This window comes from Myotis nattereri, assembly GCF_964212035.1.
Source record: "Myotis nattereri genome assembly, chromosome: 4".
Taxonomy (NCBI): domain Eukaryota; kingdom Metazoa; phylum Chordata; class Mammalia; order Chiroptera; family Vespertilionidae; genus Myotis; species Myotis nattereri.
In genome coordinates, this window is record NC_138079.1 from 103,133,841 (window position 1) to 103,161,656 (window position 27,816).

A 27,816-nucleotide genomic window follows, 5' to 3' on the forward strand; every position below is an offset into this window, starting at 1 on the left:
AAGGAGGAAGCAGATCTGTTTGCAGTCCTGGACCAGGCACCGCACGTTGGGTAGTTGAAGAGGCCCAGGAACTGTCTCCCCTGTGGTTCCCACACCCACTGGCTCTGGGCGGGATGGGCCTGGGCCTCCAGACCCAGCCTCTGTCCAGGTAGGGCGGGTGTGGAGAGAGGCCTAGGCTGCCTCTCCCCTCCTCTCCAGGGGACCCACATTCCTCTCTGCTGTAGTCCAGCCTCCCCTTGGAGAAATAGCTAGGGTTTAACCCATGGGGCAAGTAGACGTTGGTCCTGAAGCTCTGTACGCAGGCTTTCTGGGAGCACCCACAAAGGTTTCAGTTGCTCTAGAAACCCTGGCCCAGGTCTGATGCCAAGGAGAGGCCCCACTGAAGTCCCCTAGGTGGACAGAGCCAAAAACCTCTCTGTGTACATCTGGCAAGAACCAGGCCTGACACCAGGGCGGTCACTCAGGAAATGGGCAGGTAGCCCAGCACCTGGCACAGAGGGTGACAGCTGCCAGGCTGGCCTGTGATGTGGCTACCATCTTGTAGTAGTCTGGGTCACATAGCAGGACCCTCACCTGACGGGAGCCCTGGCAGGAGGAGTAAAGGGACAAAAGTGGGCAGAGGATGAGCAGGTTGGCCAGAGAAAGTGGGAACAATTCAGCACCTTCCAGAAATGCAGTTGCGGGGCCGTTCTCAGCAGGCACTGGGGGCGCACTCCCTGCCCACCAGGACCCATGTGGGACCTCTGGGGTGGAGGTGCAGGACTGGGAGTTGCTGAGTGACTTTTCTGGGCCAGTCCTTCCCTACAAAGCCAAGACAACAGATGCAGAAGAGGCCACCTGAGGATTCCGGGAGGCTGTAGGACAGTCAGGGAGTGCCTGTGCAGAGTCCTCAAGTTTCAGGTGATGACATATTCATCAGAGCCAGGAGCAGCTCACCCCTCAACAGCAGGAAGGCCTGCACCCCTGCTGTGGGAGACCCCGATGCAAGGGCAAGGCTAAAACCAGAAAGCAAGTGGTCCTGGGTCCACCCACCCACACTGGGACATCTTTAAGGGCCAGAGCCTGCTGGGGTCCAGCCCCAGCAGGTCCAGGGGTCCCCAAAGGTGTGGACGGAGTCAGCGAAGAAGTAATTAAACAGAGACAGCATTCATTTGATCAGCAGCCTAGCCAGGATCTCTAGCCAAGTTCTGGTCAGGATCTCCAGCGAAGTTCTGGTTAGGATCTCCAGGCAGGTTCTGCGTCCATGTTCTCTTGCTAGGTTCTCCAGGTTCTCCAGCCAGGTTCTGTCCCGGTTCTCCAGCCAGGTTCAGTCACCAGGTTCTAGTCAGGTTCTCTTGCCATGTTCTATCCAGGTTCTGTAGCCAGGTTCTGTCTCTAGGATCTTCAGCCAGGTTCTCTTGCTAAGTTCTGTCTCTAGGTTCTGCGACCAGTTTCTGTCCAGGATCTTTTGCCATGTTCTCTCGCTAGGTTCTGTCTCTAGGTTCTGTGGCCAGTTTCTGTCCAGGACCTTTTGCCATGTCCTCGCCAGCGAAGTTCTTCTGTCTCTAGGTTCTGTGTAGGTTCTGTGTCTAGGTTCTGTCTAGGTTCTGTCTTCTAAGTTCGGTCTCCTGTTGTCTTGTTACATCTGTATTTATATCAGTTGATTCAATCCTATCAATCTCTATTACAAAGGTTAGGGCGTTTCTTATCTCCATTCCAGGGAGTAAAGATTATGTAGCTTAAGCATGATTGTTCGTAGTTAAAGTGATTAATTACCTGCCTGGCACTTAGTTGAGGGGTTTTATTCCCTCCCTAACTTCAAGGGAAAATCCCTACCTGGGGAAACAACCTTTCTCAGAGAGGTGACCTTGGTTAAAACACATAGTGCCAAGAAGGTGAGCAAACATATTAAGAACAGTATGCCATATATGCCAGGTCTTTTGAAACAGCAAGGATGGACCAGCTCCCGGCAAGAGCCTATACACCCACTCACCAGGCCTGCAGAGTCCTGCTCCAAGAGACAGGGTGCCCAGTGCCCCCATCTTGGCATCACCAGAAAAGGTGTGGTAGTCATCTTAGAACAAATAATGGGAACCAGATGTCTGACCACCCCAGTAAAAGAAAGCCCCCCAGACCCATTGCACACAGGACATGAGAAGGCAGAGCATCACACTCAAACACATGAATCTTTAATGTCACATCAGAGAAAGACTGAGCCAGGATCTATCCCAGCAGATGCTGGGCTGGTGAGGACTTCCATAGGGGCCCCCACTGTGATCGGTACCCAAGGAGTGTGGGTGGCAGAAGTGGACAGTTCTGAGTGCCCACAATGGACAGGAAGTACTGCCCCCACCCCTACCCCCTGACTATGGCATGTGTGTGATGCCCTATCTCCAGGTTTCCTCACGCTGGGGATTCTGTGGCTCACACCCACACAGATTCTGTAGCCAGCCAGCAGGCAGATGCAGCCTGAGTGCCAGGACCCCTCCCCAGGGGCTACAGAAGCATCTGCCCAGGAGCTGCCTGCTTCTGCAAGAAGTCTGTGAGGGGAGATGGAAGAGTTGGCCAAAGGGGCTGTTCCTGCAGGGACACAGGGCAGGCGTGTGGCAGGAACAGGGCACCGGCTGGGTGGGCACTCAGCTTCTAGCAAGGCAGCTCCGAGCACCCCATATGGCCTGGCTTCACACAGGGATTCTCAAAGGCATGTGGTTGGCTCCTCCTGCAAAGCAATCTCCCCAGGGAGCATCACAAGTAACACTGTGCAATTTAGGGCATGAGGAGCACTGCCATCCAGCTTCCTGGGGGGTCCTGCCTCATTGGGGCTGTTGGTTTGGGCCAGGAGTGGTTGCTTGGATCCCCCATACTGGCCACTCCAAGGAAGGAGATGCTTGGGGGGTCAAAGTCTCAGGAAGTGTTGAGTGCAACCTGGGAGGAGCCCCTCCACCCAGGCCAGAGCTGGACCACCAGGGAGCAGCCAGACCTGTCAGCTCACCCCACTGAGAAAGGAAATGGTGGGCAGAGGTGGGATTCTGCAAATCCCTCCTGGACAGGGTCTGGGTCTGAGGAGAGTCAGGGGGGTGGGGCTCCTGGGTAGACCTGGGGGGCGAAGGGCATTGGGCTAACAGTGCCATCACAACAGATTGGAAGTGCGTCCTGAGGCAAACAGAGCTCATTTTGGAGCACAGGCCAGCTGACCAGGCTGGCCACCCCTATGACCTCAAATTCAACCTCATAGTTGGGAGGATATGTGACAGGCAAGGCTCAGTGGGGCCTGCAGAGGTCCCAGATGAACAGGGGGCAGGGAGGGTAGAGTGCAGGGCCACATGCTACCTGACAGTCAACATCACCCTGGCAGGGTTGAGGGCTGATCATGTCGCGCAATGGTGCTGGGCAGGCTGGTGGCCAGGTACCTCAGTCCTGCTTGTCCCCTCTCTGCCTCCAGGGGTAGATGAGCTCCCCGAAGAACAGCTTGCGGCACAAGGAACCCCAGGAGTGTTTGGGGTGGCAGCCACAGCTGGGGAGGCGGTAGGTGTGTACCACACGATTGTAGGGCAGGGGGTTGATCTGGAAGCACAAGGGTAGCAGTCAGCCCCCAACTCCCTGGGGCTTGAGCTCTCTAGGCCTCAAAAGCCCACACAGGGGGTTGAGGGGTCTCCCTGGGGCCAGCTCTGTGCCAGATGTGCTCTTGCCTGTGGTCCATGGGGTAGGATGAGTAGCTCGGGAGGGAATGACCTGTTCTGAGCAGGCTGCAGGGAGGAGAGTGGGCTGGGCTGGCAGAGTGCAGACCCCTCCACCCCAGGACTCAGGGAACTCCCAGGAGCCTTCTCAGGGACACACCTCACATGAGAAAACCACAAAGGGCACCGGATGCCTCCGCATCTGACCTCTCCCAGTGACCCTCAGGCCAACCCCACCAGCCTGGACCCAACACTGGTACCCAGTGAATCATCTGGGGCGGGGAGGGGGGGTTTCATCTGGCAAGTAGCCTGCTCCCTCCTGAAGGCCTGGGGCTTCAAGACTGTTTCAGATAAAAGTCCAACAGAGAAGAGATGTATGTCCCGATGCCTTCACCAAATTTGTGCTGTTCTGCCTGGAACAAGAGCTTTTGGAGCCAGGGCAGGATTCAGGGACCCATAGCCAAGTAGGCAGGAGCCCTAGACAGCCAAATGCATCTGACAGTGCAGGGGATCTTGTCCATGGGCCCTACTGGGGAAGGTTCCATGCAGAGGTCACGGTGCAGAGAGGCCTTGGGGGTGGGAAAGTCTCCCTTTGGGCTGTACCCCTCAGTTCTGCTGGGCCCTCCTGCCTATACCTTACCCTGGGCCCATGATGCCCTAAACCCAGGGCAGCAAAGAGGGGCCTGATCCCAGCTGCCCAGGAACATGGGCAGCATCATGGGGTAAGGAGAGAGATCTGTCCACAGACAGCAGCTGAGGGGTATACAGAGCCCTTACCTGCATCAGGAGGCGGAGGGGTCTGCCAGCCTCATGCTCCAGGACTTGAAACTTCACACCAGCTAGAAGGAGAGCAGGCGTTCCTGAGGACGACAGTGGCCTTCCAGGGCTCCCAGGGCCCAGAAGACAGCCCCCATCAGTCCTCCTCCTCTGTCAGCAGAGAAAGGCGTGGACAGAGGAGCTCTGGCGGTGGAGGCCGCTTCACGTCTGGGCAGCACTCTGAGGGCTGCCTGAGCTCTTCTGTCCCGCCTGTCCTTCCCATATGCCTCTGTGAATGGGTTGCTGGGCCAGTATCAAAGCTTCCTGCACAAACCCACTGAGGGAAAAACTGAGTGTCTGGCTAGCAGTGGAGCACAGCCTGTGCTGTTTTCCAAATGAGACGTGGGTTTTCCCACGGAGCCAACGGGCACTTGCCGGGCGGCGGCCGTCCTACTGGCATCTAAATGTCTTCCAAATTCTATGTGTGTGGCCAACTGGGACCTACCATGCGCCTGGCCTGCAGTTTGGACACCCACCCCTGGGCATTCCCAGGCTGAAGGTTTTTTGAAAAGAGAAATAGGAGCTAATTATTATTTGATGAAGAGGCCCAAGGCAGATTCAGGGAAGAAGAGAGGAGACAGCGGCATCTGGGGCCTTTAATGTGAAGTTAAAACAACTCTACTCTGGCAGTGAGCCAGGGCATGGGGGAGGAGGGTGCCAAGACTTTGTCTCTCCACTTGTGCTGTCCTGGCATTCTGAGGTGCAGGCTGGGGGCCGAGTGAACCTGGGCAGCACAGTAGATGGGTCCCTAGCCTGGCCATCTGTAGGGAAAGAGCCTTGTAAAGAGGGTTTAAGGGCATCCAGCAGACAGACTTTAGGTCCAAAACCCGTGGAACACCCATATTCACATCCTCTGGCTCTGAGCTGGCTGGGAGCAGCCACAATGAGCTCTTGGGTGTGTCCCAAGCTGCCCAGCTACAAACTGGGGTCAGGGCCTCCCGGGCATTGTGGTCAACTTGGGGGCCACATGAACAACTGCTGGACAGGGGCTGTGCTGGAAATCTCCAAGTGCTGTGTTCAAAGTCCCTACACCAACCCACAACCCTAGGACCAACTGGTGGGGACAGCCTCCCCTTAGATGCATGTGGCCAACCCAGAGGTTAGTATCAGCATAAAAATGGGCAGGCACTTGCACAAGGGATGGCCGGGGCAGCTGGGATGAGGGGCGCTGTCCCAGCAGACCACTGTACCAGGTAGGAGTACATTCTTGTCACACAGATCTAGCCAGCCCAGCATCTTCCATCCTGGCATGTTGCCTCCAAAATTGAGAGTTACCAGCAGGCACACACAGCCCCACACAACCACACGAGCACACATCTTCGAGCCACATGCAGGTGCTACCTACACCACTGTGGGCAGACTCAGGGCAGATATTCACACTTGTCACAGAACAGGGTGAAAAAAGGAAATCTCACCCCTGACACCTGAGCACCAGCTGGGCCCTCTACCTCCAGCTCAGTGCAGGCAACTGGTCCAGCAGATGGCCCGGGACCAGGGGTCTCTGTCCTCCCTTCCCACCCATCCCATGCACTCCACCGCTTCCAGGCAGGAGGCACACATGGTGCAGTTGGTGTTCCTGCAGGGCCCACAGGTGTGTGCCTGCCCCCCAGCACAGACCTACCTGAGAGTCTGTAGGGCCGGCAGAGCCGCAGGCCGAGCGCATACAGCGGCAGGGAGTTGACAAGGTCCACGAGCAGATGAATCAGTCCCTGCACAGTGACCACCAGGAGCCGGAGCTGCAGCACAGACAGTGCTCAGGGCCTCTGAGCCAGGATCATGGCCAGAGCAGAGCAGTCTGACGGGTTCTGGGCCACAGTGAAGGGTGACCAGGGACTCAAGAGCCTTGGGAGAGCATGTACCCCACTCTGAGGAGGGCCCTGATCCTGTTCCAAACCTGAGGCGCAAGCACAGCAGGCAGGGAAGCAGAAGGCAGGAGAGGCCGGCCCTCCCACCAGGTCAGAAGAGATGGTGCTCTGATCCTGGGAAATGAATCACTGGCCTCTCGGCCCAGGTCACCTAGGTGCTGCTCCCCTCCTTCTGAGTCCCCACCACCATGCCAGGCATGGGGAGACTACCACCACGACCTGCCCACCTTGGGTCCTGTCCTCCTTGTACCCACCTAAGTGTCCCAGTGCGGTGGGTGATGGCCCCCAGGGTAGAGCCCCGACACACTCCAGGGCCCAGCACACACTGCCCAGAGAGTTTAGAACAGCCATACCCCATTGGCCTACAGCCTGCCCATAACTGCAGGCTGGCAGGCACATCTGCTCCAGAACTCTAAGCACTGCGGGCAAGGCCCCTCAGCCAGGTGTCATGCCCCGAGCCCCCATAGCTCACCAGGGTGAACACCAGGTAGTACAGGGCCGTGGTGGGGAGCAGGAAGACCAGGATGGTGAACAGCAAAGTCCCAATGAACAGCTGCCGGGAGAAAGGCACCCTTGGCATCAGCTGGAGCTCACACTGGGGACAGCCCCCCGCTTCCCTCCCCACCGAGCCCACCCTATAACTGAGCAGAAAGGGGATGCCTGCCGGTAGGACCCTGGCTTCCTGAGACAACTCATGAAAGCCTGCTGATGACAGCTCTCTCCAGCACTGGGGGGAATGAATGCGTGCCCTCCGGACTCAGTGACACACGGGAATTGGGGGCAGAGAGAGGACGAGCCAGTAAGGTGTACAGCCACATACACCAAAGACAAAGTGTTGTAAAAATCATGCAGTAAAAGGCACGCCCTGGAGGGCAGCACTCAGGTTCCATGTGTTAGGTCTGAGCAAGCTAATGGGATAAGTCAGAACCAGGAACCCACTGCCTGGGTCACCTCCAGCGTCCTGTGCCTAGGGTCATGTCTAGGGCCCACTGCCAAGTCACTTCTAGTGCCTGCTCATCACTGACTCCCTAGGGCCCAGTAGCCTCTTGAGAGCAGGGTCCACCTCCCATGGGGATAAGGTTCTGCACTGCCTGAGGGCCCCACATGACTCTGCATCTTGCAGACTCCCCAGGTCCCCCAGGGTTGATGCCGACCCTGTGGCAAGTGAGCTGCAGGACAGGAGCAGGCTGCCTCCTCATGGTGCCCAAGCAGCTGCACTGGCCAGGCCCATTTAGAGGGGTTGGCTGGACTGGAGTTGGGAGGTCACACTGGCCAGTTGAGGCCAGGGTGCACCCTCCCCTGCATCCTGCTAAATACCTGGTCCAGGTCATAGGAGCAGGAGTCCACCCGCTGGCGCAGAACATTCCACTTCTTCCCTCGGAACAGGCGCCAGAGTGAGGAAAGGCCACAGATCTTCAGGCAGTACAGCCTGCAGGACATGGGCGCCATCAGGACTGGGCCTGGGTACTGCACCACCCCTGTAGCCACCCAACCCCAGGGCCTGTCTGTGGTGCCCAGGGTACGGAGGGCTGCACTGGGCCAGCCTACAGGGGTGGGGAGCACACACCCACCTGGCACCATAGACATAGAAGCAGTAGATGTGGAAGGTGAGGAGGGCGATGATGTCCGACAGGATGGACAGGGCAACTGTCAGGCCCAGGCAGGCTGAGAGGCCCATGTGCCACAGGATTCGCTCGATGAATGGGGACATGAGGTGGATGTAGCCTGGCAGGAGGGGGGTCAGCCCTGAGGGGGTGCTCAAGAAGGTCCTGGTCCCCCACAAGTCCTCACTGAGGATGGTGCCCGAGTCCTCTGGAAACTGTGAGTGACAGACTATGCCACTGGCCATCCCTCAGCAGAGTAGCACAGCTGGGCTCCACACACACTGGACACCAGGAGGGCAGGAAGCAGGGACCAAGGGGATGGTGCCAGGCCTGGGCCCCACTGCCCTGCTCACCCAGGGCCTGCGTCCCTGAGGGCACAGGCTTTAGGAGCCAAGTCAGGGATCCCTGGGAAGTCCCATGGGCCACCCACCCCCAGCACTCACTGATCCATAGGTGGATGTGGTACAGGAAGAAGCGGCCCAGCACCTGGTCCAGTGCCCGGTTCATCTTGAGCCCGGCAGGTGCGCCCATCAGCCACTGCAGCAGGTGCTGCAGCTCCTCGGCCACCCACTGTGAGGACACAGGGGCATGCTGTTCACAAACTGGGCCAGCCCGTCTGGGCGGGCAGAGGTAGCCCGGGCCCCCTTTCCAGGTGTCTGGACTGCCATCTTCTATCATGATGGGAACATTGGATTTCCCACACTTGTCTGGCATGGAACCCCTCTTCACAGATATTCTGGGATTCAGGGCTGAGAGGCACAACCTATGATGCCAATAGTCTGTCCCTGGCCTTCTGGATAGGTAGCCCCTGATGGGAATCAACCTCAGAATAAAGCATCCTTGCCCCATCTCACCACTCTGGCCACTGTACCCACAGAAGCCCTTAGCCCCAGACTCCAGGATATGGGACAGACCCAGGCTCACTGTGAACCTTGCAGGGGGAGCCTGTGGGCCCACCCAGTCTTCCTCCACCAAGGACCCACCCCACCACCAGCCACAGCAGAGGCCTGGGCCTGCTCTGGGTGGATGACCTCAGGTGAGGGAGAAGGTATCCAGCCTGTCAGGGGCCCAGGTAGCAGGTAGGAGAATGGGAGGATCCCCTAAAGGGAAGGATACATGGGGACCCAGAGTCAAGATCAATGTCGAGTGAGGGCCCGAGACAGCACAGGGACCCTCACCAGCAAGCAATGAAGCTGACCAGTGAGTGTCCTGGCTGCCCTAGGAGGAAAGCCAATGTCCCTGTGCCATGCCGGCGCCAGTGGGCAGGCCATGAGGACTCTCAGCCAATGCTGTGGCCACAGTAGTGACATCCCTGCATCACAGACAGAGGTATGCCACCACCACCATCCCTACCCCCAACCCCACCTGCCTTGCAGGCCGCTCCCAACCCTGTGTGAAGGCCTCAGCCGTATCAGGAGCAGTGAGAAAGGGAACAGAACATTCTTTATAAATAGAGCTTATTTAATATTTAAAGGATAAGAGCTTGGCAGAAGGAAGAGGCTTTCATTTTTCAATTAAATATTTATATTTCTGAGCAGTTTCGCAGAAAGGGGGTCTAGGGTGAACTTGGCCACAGGCAGAGCACAGAAGAGCAGGCAAAGTAGCCAAGCCTCTTTCCCAGGCCCCAGACTCTCTTTTCTCCTTCCTCTAAGCTGGGCCACTCTGAGAAGCCATGGACACTCAGCCTGTGAGGGCTCCTGCCCACAGAGTCCGGTCTGGCCACAGTAGGCCCAGTAAACAACCACGCTGGACGATGATGATGGCCAGAGGAGGCTGAGCCCACAGGGCCACCCAGTCAGGCCTCAGTCACAGAAGGCCCCTGAAGAGGCCGGTGGGTAGCTTAAGAGGCCAGAGGGATTGCCCTAACCAGGAAGACAAGCTCCCAACAGAAGTGACAGGGTCTTTGGCTCTGAGGAAGGCTGGCAGAGAAGCTGAATGCAGCAGGGGGAACCCTATAAGGATGATGTAGCAGGGAGGAGGGGAGTAGCACCCGGGCCCCGGAAACATTGCCCAGATGTGCAGGGCAAGTCCAGCAGCATAGCAGATGAGCTGGTACCTCTGGCTCTCAGCATGGGAACTACAGAACCAACGCTGGGAGCGAGGTGACCACTGAAGGATGGGAGGCCAGAGCTCAACCGCGCACAGACAGCCCTGAACACACAGGTTTTCATGATGCTGAGCATGCAGAGGTCCCAACCCAAAAGGCAGTCAGGAGAGCAGAAAGGCATGCACTGGGGGCGGCAACAGGAACCTAGGACACTGGGCCAGGCCCAGGGAGGTGGGCTCTCCCTAAAAGGCTTGACCACAAGGTGGCCCCCCACACACGGCCACCTTCAGGAAGAGAAGCTAGAAGCCAGGAGCTGCAATTTGACCCAGCGTGGGGAGGTGGGCACCTGGCAGATCCAAGTCTCCACGGCTCCTAGGGAACTGATCTAGGGTCAATGAGAAGGATTGCTCTTGTGGCCACAAAACGTGGAGGGGAAGAGCTGCTCTAGCTAGTTGAGGGGCCTCTGCTGCCACCCCCCGCCCCCCCGCCCCCCGCCCCCGGAAAACAGGGACTAGAGTCCAGACCTGGCTCCATCCCATCCAACTCACATCAGCCACGGGAACAAGGGCATCAGCCAGCTGCCCAATGCGGTCTTTCCCATGGAGCCAGGACAACAGCGTGAGGCCTAGGGCCACGTCAAGGAGCACGGAGACAAGCAAGTTGGCCTTCCTGGAAGGAGGGGTCCAAAAGGAGTGGACGGTGAGGGCGGCCTGGCCAGAAGGGGTCAGCGAGGATGGGTCTGGTGCAGAGAAGGGGATAGGGAAGGGGCTTAGCCTATGGCACATCTGGCCGCTGCTGAGAAGACCCCGGGCAGGCCCCGAACCTCATCAGCTGGGAGGCATTCTCGGCCTTCTGGGTGCTGAAGATGAACGTGAGCTGCTCCAGCCGATGCCTGAGCTGCTCACACGTGGAGAGCTTGCTGCAGATGAAGGACAGTGGCCACAGCTTGAATACCCTGTGAAGGAGCAGAGGTGGATAAGCCTTCAGCTCCTCCTGGGCTGTCCTGCCTGCCAGGGAGCAAGGGCTGCCTCAGTGTTACCAGCAGGCCTCACTGTGCAGACAGGAAGCCAGGCTCAGCCGGAGTCCCTGGTGGCACCAAACATCGATGGCCACACTGTGATCTCAGCAGGGCAGGAACACGGGTGGGAGGGCCCAGATAAGCAGCCCAGTGGGGCTCATGGCACATTCACAACCATTCACTGGGAGCCCGAGCATCTCACAAAGAGCTGATTCCAGGCCAAGTGCACCCGGCAGTGGAGAGAAAGCACGGTATTGTCACCCAGCGCCTTGCCGTGCTGGATGGGGGATCCTCGTCAAGGGTCTCTGGGCTGCCCTGGACTCCCAATGGGACTGACTTCTCTCCAGGCAAAGGAAGCACTGAGATGCTCCCACAGACATTCAAACGTTGAGGGGACACGCTTGCAAGCAAAGATGAAGACAGTGCTGGGTTGCAACTCAGCCATGCCCAGAGCCCCTTTCCACCCACAACCTTGCTGCTGGCAGGGGAAGAGAAAGGGCTGGTGCACAATACAGAGCCACCAACAAGCCGCACTTGGACTCTTCAGAAGAGGTCCAACCTTGAAAGTTTAAAGGCTTCATCTCCAATCGATGAGCTATGACCAAATCCAAAAAATGAAAAAAATAATAAATTAAGAAATAAATGGCCCTAACTGGTTTGGCTCAGTGGGATAGAGCATTGGCCTGCAGACTGGAGGGTCCTGGGTTCGTTTCCAGTCAAGGGCACATGCTTGGGTTGCGGGCTTGATCCCCACAGTAGGGGGCATACAGGAGGCAGCCGATCAATGATTCTCTCATCACTGATGTTTCTATCTCTATCTCTCTCTTCCTCTCTGAAATCAATAAAACTATATTTTAAAAAAAGATTTAAAAAAGAGAGAAAGAAATGAAACGGGTTCAGCATACCTCCTGCCCCCTCCCCATCAACTCCAATCAAATGGAAGGTGGCCTCGCACTGTGCGCACAGACCCCTGCCTGCACAGCAGTCTCCCCAGGGTTCAGACCAGCCCTGGGCAGCCTAGGCCCCAACAGCACCCTGGGCCTGTCCTGGGGGAAACAAGGGGCTTCTCTACTGCACGGTGACGGCCATGACTCATCCATACCCACCACCAGTCCTTGACCAACCTCTGACTGATGGGCTAATCCAAATTTGGGGCACATGAGTAGTCATTAACCTTTCCTGGGTCCTTTGAAAGCTGTTAAAAGCTAAGAACCTTCTCTCCCCAAAACTGTAGCTAGGCCCAGACATACTTTCACATACTTCATTCCAAGGGAATCATGAAGCTCTGAAACCCCCCATCCCTGCAGCCTCCACAATCTAAGGCGTGTCCACACACAGCTGCCAAGGTCTCTCTGCCAGAACAGGCCCTTGTCCTGATGAGCAGGCAAGGTCAGTCCCCAGACCAGACAACTTAACCCCTAGACCTAAGGGGAGGGGGTGCTCCCCCACCAGAGAGATGGCTTATCACAGCGAGAGGGGCCCCTACAGCCCTGCCAGAACTCCCTGGTGCTGCCCCGCACTCCCCAGGGCCCGTAGGGGCTTTTATGAATCCCTTGGCCAGGCCTGCAGCCGGGAGTGTTCCAGGTGATTCCAGAGTGGCCAAGGCTGGAGACCACCACACCACACCCATGACTGTCAGGGAGTGGATACACCCCCCACAGCCTCCAGGGCTGTCTCTCCTGCTGGTGCCGGGACAGGGAAGTGGGCGGGCCTAATGTGTCTAGGACAGTGATGGCGAACCTTTTGAGCTCGGCGTGTCAGCATTTTGAAAAACCCTAACTTAACTCTGGTGCCGTGTCACATATAGAAATTTTTTGATATTTGCAACCATAGTAAAAGAAAGATTTATATTTTTGATTTATTTTATATATTTAAATGCCATTTATTTTATTTTATTTTTTTAAAAAATATATTTTATTGATTTTTTACAGAGAGGAAGGGAGAGAGATAGAGAGTTAGAAACATCGATGAGAGAGAAACATTGATCAGCTGCCTCCTGCACATCTCCCACTGGGGATATGCCCGCAACCCAGGTACATGCCCTTGACCGGAATCGAACCTGGGACCTTTCAGTCCGCAGGCCAACGCTCTATCCACTGAGCCAAACCGGTTTCGGCTTAAATGCCATTTAACAAAGAAAAATCAACCAAAAAAATGAGTTCGTGTGTCAGAGGTGATAGGTGTCATAGGTTCGCCATCACTGGTTTAGGAGGATGAATAACTCCCAGGCAGGGTACACAAGCCCTCAGCCAGCAACAACCCAGTCTGTCCATTGTCTCACCTCCCTCAAAGGCTGGAGCTGAGGTTCCCCCAGTACCCCTACCCTGTGGGTCCTATGCAATCGCTGAGGTTGCCAGGAAGCCTGGCTCTTCCTCAGGAGTGCGGGCACCAGAACAGCAGCCACCACCAGGATGCCCTCTGAGATACCAGGAGAGGAAATATGGGAAAGCTGAAGTGTGGAGGACAGCCATGAGCCTCCGAGCGGCCCTGTCTGGGCCTTCACACTGAGGGGGTGGGCCTAGGACTTAGGAGTCTGACTCCTTCCTACCCTGGCCCCAGGGGTACCTACCGACAGGTGCTGGCAGCTGAGATGAGTGACAGCAGGTAGGCCATCAGCAGGCAGACGGGCCCCGAGGCCTGCTTGGCCAGCTCCACGAGAATGCTGGCCTCCACTCCCTCTGACTGCCAGTGGCTCAGCCGCACGAGGCCCTCATCAAACCGGTCACTTCGGAAGAGTGCCTCGCTTCGTGCCACTGTGTCGAAGACAGCAGCCAGGCCCCTAGTGCTGGCCGTGGCATCCCCAGCCTGGTGGTCAGGCAGGGCTGTGGGCGGGTGCAGCTGGGACAGCAGCACCTTGCGCTGATCATAGAAGATGAGCATGACTTGGTCTTCGCCGGGGGCACTAGGGGAGGTAGGCACCTGCCGGTGGGTGGCCTTGCAGCTCCAGAACTTGCTGCCCCGCTCCCGGCACAGCTGGAGCCAGGGCTCGTGGGAGAAGATGGCGCCCAGGCCTTCCAAGAAATGGCCCAGGCTCTCCTCGGGCTCCTGCCGACGGTGGCACCAGGTGCCCAGCACAGCCACGCCTACTCCGCTGGCCTGCTGCACCTGGGCCAAGAGCTCCTTGACCTGGATGGGGATGAAGGGAAAGTGCACCACGGCCAGGACCACAGCACTGCTCTGCTCGGGGACCCAGCGTCCAACCAGCAGGCCGCTGTCTGCTGAGGCACAGCACGTGGGGAAGAAAGCCTTCAGCACCATGCTGGGGACACTGGAAGAGAGGGGAGAGGCTCAGCTCAGAGCTGCTGCTGCCACCAACACCAGCCTCCATGGCCCCAGGGGGCTGGCATCCCTGTGGCTAGAGGCCACGGCCAATGTGTGGCACAAACACTCTGATGGGCCCAAAGCCCACTGGTTGGAGTAACCCAGTTTTGGGTTTGGCCATGGAGGCTGGTGGGAGGGTCCCTGGTTGTCCATCTCCCATGGGCGCTGCCCTCCCTTTGCCCTGAGCCAGTGATCGGCAAACTGCGGCTCGCGAGCCACATGCGGCTCTTTGGCCCCTTGAGTGTGGCTCTTCCACAAAATACCACATGCGGGTGTGCACGTACAGTGCGATTGAAACTTGGTGGCCCATGCACAGAAGTTGGTATTTTGTGGAAGAGCCACACTCAAGGGGCCAAAGAGCCGCATGTGGCTCGCGAGCCGCAGTTTGCCGACCACTGCTGGGCTGTTGTGAGACAGGCCCCAAATCACCCCTTATCCCCATCCCAAGGCAGGTCAATGCTTTCCCCCATTTCAGAGACAAGCAGGTCTCAGTACCACTCACAGGGGTTTTGAAGATAAACAAAAGGTTTTAACTTTTGTTTTTAAAGACACTGATTAGTTTTTTATGTGTAGCACATGGGAAAATGTAGTCTCATTAACAATTAAAGTAATGCAAATTAAAACTCTAAACAACCTTGATTTACTTACTAAGCTAGCAAGAATGAAGATGAACATTTAAACAATTGCTGCTGGGCTGAGGGAAACCAGACATGCGCACACTGCTGGTGGCTGTGGGCACTGGCGCAGACACCCCAGAAGATGCCTAGAAATGTGCCTGGTCACCTGAGCCCACCCCCCTGCCCAGTGAGCCTCCTGGAGGAGCCTCAGTGCTCAGAGAACAGGCTCAGCTCCCACAGGGCCTCCGCCTGCACCTGACCCCCAAGCTATAGCCATGCCCACCCTGCCCTGGGAGCCCCATCCACCCGCCACTCCAGGGAAGGGCTCCCAACAGGGGAGTGTTTCCTCTCGTTACAGCTGGGCACCTTCTTTGGGAAGTATTCTTCCAACCATGCGGCTATCACAAGTGGGGGTGGGAGAAGTTCACTAGCCCTGGGGAATGGAAAGACGCCATCATCTTCTCTCAGGAGAAGGGACACCAGCCTTCCTGGCCCCTCACTACCCTCACATGGCCTCTGAGCAACAAGAACAGCCCCAAGTGGGAATTTTGTGGGACCCTGAGCCTTAACTTGCCCAGAAGCAAGCTCACTGGGGATGAGGGTTTCTCAGCAATCACCTCGTTCTTCCACCTGAGCCCTCCCAGATGGGGCCTGACCCAGCAGGACCTCCCCCAGCATGGACTGAGGGCATTCATATTGAGGTGTGCCCTTTCTCAGACACTGGTGGCCCCCACCTCATCGGCATAAAGGGCAGAGCAGCCACCCTGAGCTAAGACCCCCAAGCTGGAGCCCCTACTGGAGGGAGAAAACGCAGGCCTTGGACTGAGCCTGGGGCTCCGCAGGCCCTCGGGGATAAGGGGAAGAGACACACACATGTTGGGGCAGTGTGACACTGGCAGGCACAGGGAGCCTTTTCCTGAGGACCAGGGGGCACTGGGGGGCCTCACACAGACACAAATGCCCAGGGTTTCAGAGGTCACTGATGCAGCTGCTCTTCTCCCCTGCAGGTAGCCAGCTTGGGACTGGAGGGTCGAGGCCTCTCCCAGCCAGCTTGTGAAAAGGGCCTCTCACAGCTATGGGCTCCAGCTGAAAGGGCCCCTTTGAGTCCAAAGGCCCCTCCCCCAGTGACCAGGGAGGGCAGGCAACAGTGTAGCCGCCTGGAGCCAGATCCCCATGGCCATCATCCAGGGCATCCAGAGCCAACTGGTCTTCCTGAGCCTTCTGCAGGGACTGCCCTCCTGAGAGGACAGAGCGATTCTGCCTGTGAGGGACCCGGTGTGTCTGGCTTGACAACCACCCCGGGGGACCAGCCAGCACAGTCCAAACCTCAGTGCCAGCCTGTCAGGACACCCCAGCTCAGCCAAATGCCACCATCACAGCCTTCGTGGGGACGGCTTTCCCAGGAGCTAAGGAAAACTGCTCCTTTGGGAAGTGTTCTTCCAACCAGGTGGCCACGTATGGGTGGGGGTACGGGGGGGGGGTCACTGTAGAAGCAGCAGCACAAGTGGCCCAATGGCGGGCAGGTGCTCTGAGGGAAACTGACTACACGGTATGTTCACTGCGGGGAAATCTGTCGCCTTGTACACATTGTGCTTCATCTACAAAGTTTACCGGGGAAAAAAGAAAGAAAGAAAGAAAAAAGCAGCAGCTCCTCATGTCTAAGAAAGAGCGGAGAGCAGAAGTTGATGTTCTTATCCGTGGGGCAATGAGAAAGAACTCTTAACAGATTATGGAGCAAATTCCCATCCCTGCTCCCACCTCAGCCTCTGGGAGTGAGGAGCAAAAGAAGTCTGCTCAGATCAGACAGCCAGGAAGAGATGAAAGCGCAGGCGATCGATAGCAGAGGTGCAGATTCAGAGAGAGCTGGGCGGTAACTTGGGCAACATGCACGCCTTTAAAGACTAATAAAAAAAACACCCCACAAACAACAAAAACAAGGACCCATACCTAGGAAAGCCTCCCCTGTTAGAAACGGCACCAGGTTCCCTTGTGAAACAGCCCATTCCCAGATCAGCCAGGACCTCTGGGACGCTCGCCCCTCGGAACCAGAGGCCAGTCTACCTGACGAGGTGGAGCTGCACTCCCTCCCTCATCCTTTGCACAGCTGATTCCGGGACAAAGCCCCGGTATGGCTGGTCAGGGGCATCTCGCTGGTGCAGTGGTTCTCAACCTTCCTAATGCCGCGACCCTTTAATACAGTTCCTCATGTGGTGGTGACCCCCAATTTCATTGTTACAAATGGAACATAATTAAAGCATAGTGATGAATCACAAAAACAATATGTAATTATATATGTGTTTTCCGATGGTCTTAGGCGACCCCTGTGAAAGGGTCGTTCGACCCCCAAAGGGGTCGCGACCCACAGGTTGAGAACCGCTGCGTGCAACCAACCAACCCTCCTCCGAAAAGCCTCCCGGGCACGGCTCCTCAATAGCTCACAAGAACTAGTTTTTACCCCACGCTGTTTGTGTTTAAAAAATGCATTTTCCATGTTTTGTGAACAGTGCCTCTCCCCCTCTGGTTCAGAAGCATGGCCATGAGTCCAGGATTCTGTTGTTCGCCCTTCACTGCAGTCAGGGACCAACACAAAGTGCTGACAGCCGGTGTCCTTGACCCTGAACGCCCTTCCCCAGGGTCCACGGCCAGACCCAGGCTGGGTGGGTCAGCAGCCGGAACGCCTGGCCGGGCGCCCTTCACCCCACAGGGTACTGGGCCCAGCCTCCCCACCAAGAGCACCCACAGGGCCCGGTCACAATCCGCCCGGCCTGGGGAAACGGCCTCCGGAGGGGGCCTGGGAGCGGGAGCTCGCGGGGGCCGCTCACTGCCCTCCTGGCCGGTGGCGGCCCCGTTTTACTGATGCTGAAACAGAGGCTCCGAGTGGCAAGAGGGCTGCGCCGGCCCGGGGGGAAGGCTTCAGGGGACCCTTCCGCTCCTTCGCCGGCGCCTGGTCCCGCCGCGACAGGGGAGTTGGGGTCCACAGCCCCGGGCCTGGGGCCGGGGGGAGGCGCCGGGGAGGGGGGGCTCCCCAAGGTCACACCGCACGGACATCAGCCCTCCCCGCGAATGCTCACCGGCTGCTCCCGAGAGCCGTGCCCTCGGGCGGTGGGTGCGGGATGAGGTTGGGGATGGCGTTGGGCGGGCCAGAGCGGACGACAGCAGCCGCAGTGCCAGCCCCGCTGTGGCGGTGCCTCGGGACACGAGCCCCATTTCCGCCGGCTCCCAACGTTGCCGCGCGACGGTCCGGCCCCCAAAGGCGCTCGGGCTGCCCGCCGGCCTTGCCTGAGCGTTCCGCGCAGGCAACGTTCCTGTCCCCGGAGCCCGGGGCAGGCGCGCGTCGTTTCCTTGTTTTTCCTTCCTCGCAGCGTCCTTGTTCCCCCACAGCCTCCTTGCTCCCCACCCCGCAGCGTCCTTGTCCCTTCCTGCGGCATCCTTGTGGCCCCCAACAGTGTCTTTGTGCCCCCTCCAATCCGTCTGCAGCACCCCAACACCCCTGCCTTCCAATCCTTCCACCTTCCCACAGTGGCTGAACCTCCCCGGTTTCCTCATCTGAGGGACCCAGGCTTTTGAAGGTCCCCCACCCTCCCAGGGTGAAAGGACACCTATGCCCCATGTTTAATTCCAGAAAGAGCTGCCTCGCCACCCCCAGGCTGGCCCCTCTGAACACTGGTTTCTCACCCACCCCACACCCGCCCGAGAGACAGGTGGGCTAGGAAGTTGTTGGCCCTGGAGGACCAGCCAGAGGCTTCAGGCGTCTGATCTGATCATCAGGAGTGGGCCTTGCCTCTTCTGCTCTGGGGTATAATACCCTAACACCAGTAGCAACAACTACTGAGCACCTCCTGCATACGTTTTACATTGACCCATTTAATGCCCCCGCCCACAGGGGCTGGGACGTATGGAGGGAACCTTATCAGAGGTGAATGGCCTAAAAACTACAGACCCCAATATCCTGGTGATAGACAGGAGCACCCCGTCATCAGCCTTCAGGAGCAGGACCAGGCACTGCCCCCTCCCCCTGAAGACCTCTTGCTGGCACTAGGAGCCTGTCTGGGCATCAGACTCAGTCACCCGCACTTTCCCACCGTTTGGGGGCCTCCTTTCCCTGCTGTTTTTAAGTAGCAGGAATCTGTCTTCAGCGGAAGGCTCTCCTAGACTTGACCACTGCCTGGAACCCTCCCAGCACCTCCACCTAGGAACTTGGAGCTGTTTGGTCCTGGTTTACAGAGGAGAAAACGAATGATCAGACAGCCTGTGAGATAGTGTCACATGGGAGACGTGGCCAGGGCCATGAGGGCTCCCAATCCAGCCAGGTGACACCCAGGGTAGCCCCTCCTCTGCCGCCCCCTTACCTCAGCTGGGCCACGAGAGGCTGCAGGAGGCTCGGAACCTGGGGCGTCTCTGAGGATGGGGATTATGAGGAGCCGCACCCCTGTCCAGGCCACCCAGCCCAGCCGCACCCTCCCTGCCTGCCTGTGACTGATTAGGAGGCCGGGACTGGGGCATCTGGTGGGAGATCCTGCCTGGATAAGTGCTGGCAGCTTGTCCAACACGCCGAAGATCTCCAGGCTTCAGCTGCTGGTCCCACAACTCAGGCCTCCTGGGCCCCGAGCCAGAGGGCCAGGGCCTGAGTGGACATGGGAGTGGTGAGCGCTGGGGCATGGTGAACTGGGGCATGGAGCAGACCTAACTTTGGAGGCTGGGAGGCAGTTGATCTGTGGCTGCTGACAAAGTCTGAATTCTCTCCCAGAGAAGACAGGAAGCCAGCCCAGGGCCTGGCCCACTAGGTGCTCAGCAAATGTGCAGGATCAGGAAGATATGGCTGGTGGCCCTGGAGGACTCTGCCTCTCATGGTGATCTGGAGGCCTGAGGGCTGGACCCATGCACAGTGAGGGGGCTGCTGCCATCTGAGCCCACCTGGTCAGGGCAGCTATGAGTGATGCATGTAGCTGGCCCCTGCGTCCATCACCATGAGCTGGCTCTGGGGCACAGAGGCCATGCCCAAGGGCTTCCCCGGCCCCTTGAACACCATGCAGAAGGCTGTCCTAGCCCAAGGGAAGGGTCAGCCTGACACCGCTGCTTGTCTGCCACAGTAACGTTATCCTCTGAGTCAGTGGCCACACCCAACAGGCTGCCAAAGCTGTGGCCCATCAGGCCCCCCAGGGAGCCCAGTGGCTGGCAGGCACTTCGGAACAGCTAAGCATCCCCAAACTTCTCACTCACAAAAAGCCCCTGTAGACCCCAGGCCCACCCAGCAGGGCCCCTCCAGACCCAGCCTGGAGGCTGGGACCAGCAGCTCCAAAGTGGGTGCCAATGTGAAGCTCTGTACAGCTCCAGGCACGTAGTCTGTTACCAGGAAGGGCATCCACAGCCAGCCCCCAAGGGCCCAGGAAGTGCCCACCATCACCCAGTTCCGCGGGCACTTGGGAAGTGTGCTGGAGTGTGTGGACAGCCCTGTGGACAAGTTCACTGACCACCATGAGTGCAGCAGCTTCACAGCCACATCCTCTGGCACGAAGTCCCTGAACCCTGGCACCCAGCAGGACAGGTGGCAGCAGAGGGTCCCTCAAGGCCCGGCACAGAGATGCAGGGAGCAGGCTACCCAGGGAGCAGTGCAGACCCTGGGCCCCCTTCAGCCCCGCAGGCACCTGGATCTTCCTGAGCAGCTAGGAGTGAGCCGAGTCTCCAGGACAGTCCAGAGCAGTGGTTCTCAACCTGTGGATCGCAACCCCTTTGGGGACCCTTTCACAGGGGTCGCCTAAGACCATCGGAAAACACATATATAATTACATATTGTTTTTGTGATTAATCATTATGCTTTAATTACGTTCAATTTGTAACAATGAAATTGGGGGTCACCACAACATGAGGAACTGTATTAAAGGGTTGAGAACCACTGGTCCAGAGTGAGGTGAAGGTCCTGGGGGGCAGCTGGCCAGCTGGTGGGGAAGTCCAGAGGTCAGAGCAGGAAGCCAGAAGGTGGTGTGCCACCAAGTCACTATTGTTGGGCCAAGTTTGGGGCTGCTAGAGAAAGCATGCCCCGCGGTGTACTGAGCAGCAGCTGCCTCAGCTCCCCTGTGCCCTTCCAGGCAGTGCTGGTGTTCTGTTTCTCCAGAGGAGGCAACTGAGGCGTGAAGGTGGGGGTGGTGGTGGGGGAGGGAGCTGGATTCAAACTCAGCTCCACCAGGTCCTGAGCCTGGTTCAGCCGCAAAGCCAGCAGCCAGCTGTGTCTCTAGGTCCTATTTTCCCAGCATGATGCCTGGAATACGGTTCTGGGGACATGGACCATGAAGGTTGCTGTGGGTTTTGCTCTGAGACCTGAATGAGCTTGTGGGCATTGAGATGTCCCAAGATGGGGGTGAGGGTGACAGATGAGGAGTGTTTCTCAAACTCACTTGCCCATGAAACCGTTCCTTCCTTTAGGCAGGGAAAGTGATCCTTCTTGGGGACAGCCCAAGCCCCTGCCCATTGGTACCACACAGTCCCTGGAGACTTCCAACCGCTGAGGGATGAGGCCAGGGTCCTGTCCTACGCCTCCCCACCTGCCCTTACCCAGGGAGGCCAGTGGGAAGGGTCTCCTGCCCAGGGCCAGACTTTGGACCCTGCTCCAGCAGCAGCCTCTATACTTGGAAACCAGAGCCTGAGGGAGGGGAAGGGGCCACCTTGACATGGGCAAGGAGAAGGGGGCAGGAGAAGCCCCTGGGCCCTATGGAGCCCTGACACTCCACTACGAAACCCCAGGGACTCCCAGTGCTGCTACATTCCTGCCCTGGGGCCCTTGCCCTGGCCTCTGGGACATTCTTCCTGCTGCCCCCGCTTGGCTGGATGCCACTCATGGTTAGCGCAACCAACCCCTCCCCAGGGAGGCCCCACAGCCGTCCACACCCCACACCCTTCTGCGATGTCAGTCATGGGCTCGCTCTTCAGAAGGCTCTGAGCAAACACCTGCAGATGAAGCAGTCCCACCTCCCACCCCTGTCCCCCAGCAGGACCAGGGTCCAGGTGGAGGACTTCCAGGGGTCCATCTGTCCCCCCACCCCTACAATGGGCAGGTTGGGTCCTGTCTCTCTGTTCCCATTTCTGCACCCGTGAAGCTGGGGTGACCTCCCCCAACAGGGCCAGGCTCATGTCTGCCCTGTGGGTGATGAGAAATCAGGGAGCAGCAGACACGACACCTACAGGTGCCGATGGGAGGCCCAAGGCTCAGGGCCTGGGGGTTCTCTGGACACTCCTAATGGCCCACAGTCCCCTGCGGCTCCTCTGGGAAGCCCCTGGAAGGTGGAGGGTCAGCCTCTGTCAGCAACTCACAGGTCTCCCCGCCTGGCTGGCTTACACGCCCCCTGGACACTGGCTCTTAACGCCCCTTGGTGGGGAGGGAGGCGATGCTATCTGCTGCCCGTACAGTTAATGGGGCAGCCACAGGTCCTGCTCCGACTGGCCCCAGCCCGGCTGGTCCAGCTTCGGGGAGCCGGGCGCAGGCAGGAACTGCCTTCCCTGGGGCTATTCCTGAGCGGGCCAATTCTCAGGGAGAGAAGTGATTAGCTGGGTCCAAGGGTCCCCTAGGAGCCCCTCCCTACCTGCCCCCACCCCAGCCTGTGGGAAAGGCCAAGTCCAGCCTGGTCGTGCTGGGAGGGAGGCAGCGAGCTGTGAAGGCCACCCGATGCCTATCATGACTGCAGGGGCTGGCAGGGGCCCAGTGGAGGCCATGCTGGGCAAGCAGCCCTGGGCCACAGAATGTGGGGAGCACCTTTCAACTGCGGTGGCAGCAGCCTCCAGCATGGATCTGACATCAGGGGTGCCCTGCCAGACACAGGGGCTGGAGGCATGCCTGGAGGCCCTGCCCACCACCAATGTGCTGACACGCTGGTCTGATGCACACCTGCTTCTCCTTGCTCGGCCCCTCCCGATGGAAAGCCCCCACTCTATCCCCAGGCTCTGCCCCTCCAGGGAGGGCCCAGTCTACAGGAGGCAGGTCAGGGTCTGAAGGTGGACACCCGGCAGGCGGCCCAGGACACTGCCTGCCCGGATGCAATGGCTGGTCCATCTGCACGGGGGGAAGGTGTTCCGATGGTGAGAGTGCAGCAGCAAGGGAAAGAGGAGGCTCAGACAGGGTGTGTGACGGTGGCTTCTCTTTTAATGTCCACAGCTGTGATCAATAAAAAGCCGCGACTCTGCTGTCCCTGTGTGGCCCCAGAGACAGGCCGCGGCTGTGGTGGGTGGGGTCTGTTCACGGGCATGCTGGGCAGGCTCCAGGTGTCAGCCCCTGGGGCAGAGGCAGGCAGGGGGCCAGGTGCTGTGCATGGGATTGGGGAAGGGCCTCTGTCTGTTACGGGGGCAGGAGCTGTGGTCAGACCTCGGCACCTGGGGGGCTCTGCAGGCCAGAGGCAGCCTCGGGAGGCCAGGAGCCCACAGTCCTGCCACGGGAGCCCCAGCTGCTGCCAGGAATGACAGGGTCATCTGGGGCTTGGAGGGGGAGCCCCGGGGGAGGGACACTGGAGTCAGCCTCGCACTTGGTGGTCTGGCCAGAGAAAGGCTCAGCCACTGTGGGGCCCAGCATTCTGGGTGGCTCAGGGGCTCCCTGGGCCAATACAGAACCCAGCTCTGGTTGCCCCCAGGACCCTGAGGACACCTCGGGCACCTTGGAGGGCGTCCGTTTCACAGAGAGGTCGAGTGGCACGTCTGGGGGCCGCACGGCCTGCTCCAGCGCCTGGTGGATGGTGAGCAGCTCCCTGCGGATCTTGCCCAGTTGCTCCCGCAGAGGCCGTGGGGCCAGGCCCCTGGCAGGTGCCAACTGCCCCAGGCGCTGCTCCACCCTAGCATAGTCGCCGAGAGCCCGGGTCAGGTCCTCACACACATGCCCAGGGCCCCCCAGCACCAGGCCCGGTGGCTGCTGGGGCAGCGGGGAGACAGGGCCCAGGATCTCGGGGTCGCCTGGCTCCTTGTCCTCAGGCCAGAGAATCACGGAGGGGCCATTCCGCAGGCTAGGGAGTAGGAGCCGGTCAGAAGGCTGTGCTGCCCCCCAGTTCCCCAGCCTCTGCCCCACTCTCTCTCGTGCCCCCTGTGCAGTCTGCCTCCCTGGCCTAGAGACCCGGGGCCCCGGAAGGACAGGCAGACTGGCTCTCTGGTCTCAGTATCCTCCCTGCGGCCGGAAGCACATATTCCTGGACACTAAGTCAGAACAGAGGCGCAGCCCTCCTCCCCCAACCTCAACCCACCCCCCAACATGACGGGGGGACCCTGACACCTACCTGCTCTGGGAACCAAAGTTGGCCAAGCTGGAGGGAGCCTTCGGGGGCTCCAGCCTGCTTCCCGGGGGCAGCTTCCTCTTGGGGTCACTCTGGGCCGCCAGCTCCAGCCCTCCCTCCTGCCCTGGGTCCCTGGGGGCACCACAGGGCCAGGGCCCACCCAGCCCAGGTACTGGCACTTTTAACAGCCCGGGGGCCAGAGTCCCAGGGGGTCCCTTGGGAAGAGCAGGGGGCTTGGCAGGGGCAGCGGCCTTGCCTGCCTGCAGCCCCAGGCTGTGCTCCAGGAGCAGAGGGTAGTATAGGCGGGGGATAGGGGTGGGGCGCTCTAGGGGCTGCAGGGCAGGGAAGGCAGAGGCTGGGGGAAGCAGGGGGCTGGCCGAGCCCAGGAAGGGCATATGGGCTGCTGTCGCCAGGGAGGGCCCCAGGTAGGAAAAGAGGCTGGGGCCAAGGGGGTAGTTGACTCCCAGCAGGGACAGCTGGAGACTGTGGGCCTCAGGGAACTCGCTGGAGGTGGGCGGAGGGTAGCAGGGGACGCTGCTCTCAGGGCCCACTGCAGCTGAGTCTACCACAGCCATGCTCCTGGGGCCCCTGCCCAGCCCTGGCTTCCATGACTCGGCCAGGAGCCCTCCCAGGCCCACACCCTTCTGGGCATCCTTGGCTGCAGGGGGTGGTGTCCCTGGGGATCCCTCAGCCTCTGGCTTGGGGCCCCCAACACAGCGGTGCAGGGAGAGAAGGTCAGTGACAACGAGGTCGGGCGTGGCGGGAGCATCTGGGGGCCGAGCCCCTCGGGGTCGCCTGCCGGGTTCTGTGGGGTCAGAGGGGCAGTCTGTGGCGGGCTCCAGGGGCTGGGCTGTGGCAGGGGCCCGGCGGCACGCCCAGTCGGGGGAGTCCAGCAGCAGCGAGAGGGAGTCCTTGCAGAGGCTGTACTTCATGTGGTTGTACAGGTGTGACTTCTCCAGGCAGGTGAACGGGCACTGGAAGCACTTGTAATTGTAGGGCTTCCCCCAGGGCCGCGGGATGTAGTGGGGCTTCTTGGGCTTCCGTGCCCGTGCCCGCGCCCCGGAGCCCAGGCGGCATGAGCCCGCCACCTCTCGGGACATGGCAGCCTGCTAGTGGACTGGCCACGGCACCATGGCCACCTGCAGACAAGGGGGCCCTGGTCAGTGCCTCGGTCAGCTCCCAGAGCTCCAGGGGTATAGCTGGGTATGGCATTGCCTCCTCCCGGAGCCTGGGCTTCCCTGGCCTTTTCACATGTAGCTCGGACCTAGAACACCCTCCCCACCTCCCCCTTCAGTCCCTCTCCACCCACACTTCTAGAGCCACCAGGTGTAGATGATAAAAATGCAGGTATCCAGCCCTGGCCGGTGGGGCCCAATGGCTAGAGCGTCGGCCCACACAGAAGGGTCTCGGGTTCGATTCCTGGTCAAGAGCACCTAACTGGGTTGCAGGTTCCATCTCTGCCCAGTCAGGGCGTGTGTGGGAGGCAACCAATCGATGTGTGTCTCTTACATGGATGTTTCTCTCTCTCTACCTCCTTCCCTCCCTCCCTTCCACTCTCTCTAAAAATCTATGGAAAAAAAGATCCTTGGGTGTAGATTAATAAAACAAAACAAAAGAACAAAAACAAATGCAGGATGCTCAGTTACATCTGACTCAAATAAATGACAAATACTTTTTTTTAAAGTATAATCTAGCCAATATTTGGAACCTACTATAAAAAGTATTTGTCGTTTACCTGAAATTTAAGTTTAACTAGATATCTGGTATTTTATCTCTGCCTCGGGCCCCGCGAGCCCCCAGCAGGCCCAGTTCTGGGGTAATTCCATCCAGACCTGTTTCTGTTTACCCAGCGGGCACTGGTGAGTGACTGGGAGAAGCTGCGTGTGACCAGGCCTGGTCCTGGGGGGCATCAGCTCTTCCTTGTCTTACTCCCCTGCAAAGACCCCCTGCTTGTGCCAGGAAGCTGAGATAAAAGCCACTGAGATGAGAAGCTGGCAGAAGGCTCGAGCCCCTATGTGCGCACGCATGAGTGTGTGCTCCTACTGGGTACTCGAGCTTTCTGAGGGGGTCAGCCTCACGTGGGGTGGGCCAGGCTGGGGGGCGTGGACGTCACAGCATGGCCCCCCAGCACAGCCACCTGCTCAGCCTGGCTCCATCTGGGTGGCTGCGGGCAGGTCAGCAGCCGAGCCTGCAGTTGCCGAGCTCGGCCAAGACCTCTTCCTCTTCCCATGCCCTGCATGTTCACTCAGAGCCGTTCTGCACTCCATCTGGGCCACCACCTGGGCTGTCCACCTCCCCGGTGTGTGCCTGCGCGGGGCGCCAGGAGAGTGTGTGCACACTCACGTATGAGGCTCTAGTCGAGCTCTCACTCAGTGCCTGGAGGGACAACCTCTGCCCCGCTGGGCCGAGTCGGAATAGAGTGGACCTCCAGGATTCATGGGGTCCAGCACCAGCACACCCAAGACTCCCACCACACCCCGTGTGGACATGGTAACTGCATATGAATGCACTCACAGCGCAGGCGGGGTGCGAGCAGACACTCAGACACATTCAGGTGCAATGTGCCCACACATACATGCACACTACACACATGGTCACAGACACTCTCATAGATGCAGACGAACACACTCATCCTGCTCCCCAGGGCTCAGGGATGGCCCGTGGGTTAGGCAGGGGGGCTGGGGCAGCCGGGCAGCCACAGAGAGCAGGTTTTCTCCCTGCTGGCCTTCGGGCTCTGCACATGGCAGGCAGTCATGTCTGCCGCTCTCAAACACTGGTGGGCACCCCCGTGATGGGGACGGCCAGAGCGGTAGAGAAGGCTGTCCATGCGAAGAGGCCTTTGAGAGGGGGTTAGCACGGTCAAGGCCAGGACGTGGAAGGTAGGGTAAGCAGAGATTAGGGGAGCAGTTTGTGGATGTCTACATCTGGGAGGGGATGGGGCTCCAAGAGGGGTGAGGGATTGGGAGGAGGGGGCTGGGAGCAGGAAAGGGCTCGGGGCTCTCCGAAAGGCTGCAGACTGCCCTGGACTTAGTGGTGGGTGTAGAGGCAGGCCCCAGCCCCCAGCCCCCCAAGATACAGATGACAAATGGGCATGTATGCTGGGGAGACAGAGACGGCTGTGCTGGGGCCATCGATCACCCAGCCCTGGGAGCCACACAGCTGTGCTGCCTGGTGCCACCGCCCACCTCACCTCCCAGCCCAGTCCCTGGACTCGGGGGTGGGGGGTGGGGTGCCCTCCTGGGCCCCAGGACTCAGGAGGAACGAGTGGGGGGCTTGTCCAGGAACCATCTCAGCAGCTGCTGGCCGCACAGGGACCCAGAGGATGCCTGACACCCACCTGGCATGCTATGCACAAGCATGAGACACCCCCAGACACCAGCACGCACCCGCATGCATCCAAAGGCACATTCATTTGCACACGTGTCCCAACCCGTGACTGGGTGCATGCCTCCAGAGGGGCCTGCACCCACATTGTGCCAGCCCAGACCCCCGGATCCCACTAACCTTTCCTTGTCTGGGGGAGAACTGGAGGGGAGAAGGGACGCTCAGCTCCTGGAGCAGCTACCAGCCACCGAGGGATCACAGCTCACCCATCCCGCTGGCCCCTTTGGGACTGGAGCACCCCACAAG

At 59.1% G+C, this 27,816-nt stretch overlaps 2 protein-coding genes across 2 annotated transcripts; both read right to left on the reverse strand.

The window, feature by feature from the left end:
• Window positions 1–2,146: 2,146 nt before the first annotated feature.
• PIGQ (phosphatidylinositol glycan anchor biosynthesis class Q) lies at window positions 2,147–18,149 on the reverse strand. The gene is made up of 11 exons (XM_081090371.1): window positions 18,016–18,149; window positions 13,576–14,274; window positions 10,812–10,943; window positions 10,537–10,657; window positions 8,385–8,511; window positions 7,909–8,062; window positions 7,655–7,766; window positions 6,810–6,890; window positions 6,094–6,208; window positions 4,434–4,495; window positions 2,147–3,543 (listed from the first exon to the last, which is right to left on the reverse strand). The coding sequence occupies exons 2-11, from the start codon at window positions 14,262–14,264 to the stop codon at window positions 3,391–3,393; spliced, it is 1,746 nt and encodes a 581-aa protein (XP_080946497.1). The 5' UTR covers window positions 14,265–14,274; window positions 18,016–18,149; the 3' UTR covers window positions 2,147–3,390.
• Window positions 18,150–23,226: 5,077 nt separating this feature from the next.
• Window positions 23,227–25,286, reverse strand: PRR35 (proline rich 35; the record flags this gene model as incomplete). Its single annotated transcript, XM_081090488.1, has 2 exons — window positions 23,227–23,922; window positions 24,190–25,286. 2 exons carry the CDS (start codon window positions 25,284–25,286, stop codon window positions 23,289–23,291), a joined length of 1,731 nt encoding a protein of 576 aa, XP_080946614.1. The 3' UTR covers window positions 23,227–23,288.
• Between the last annotated feature and the right edge of the window lie 2,530 nt (window positions 25,287–27,816).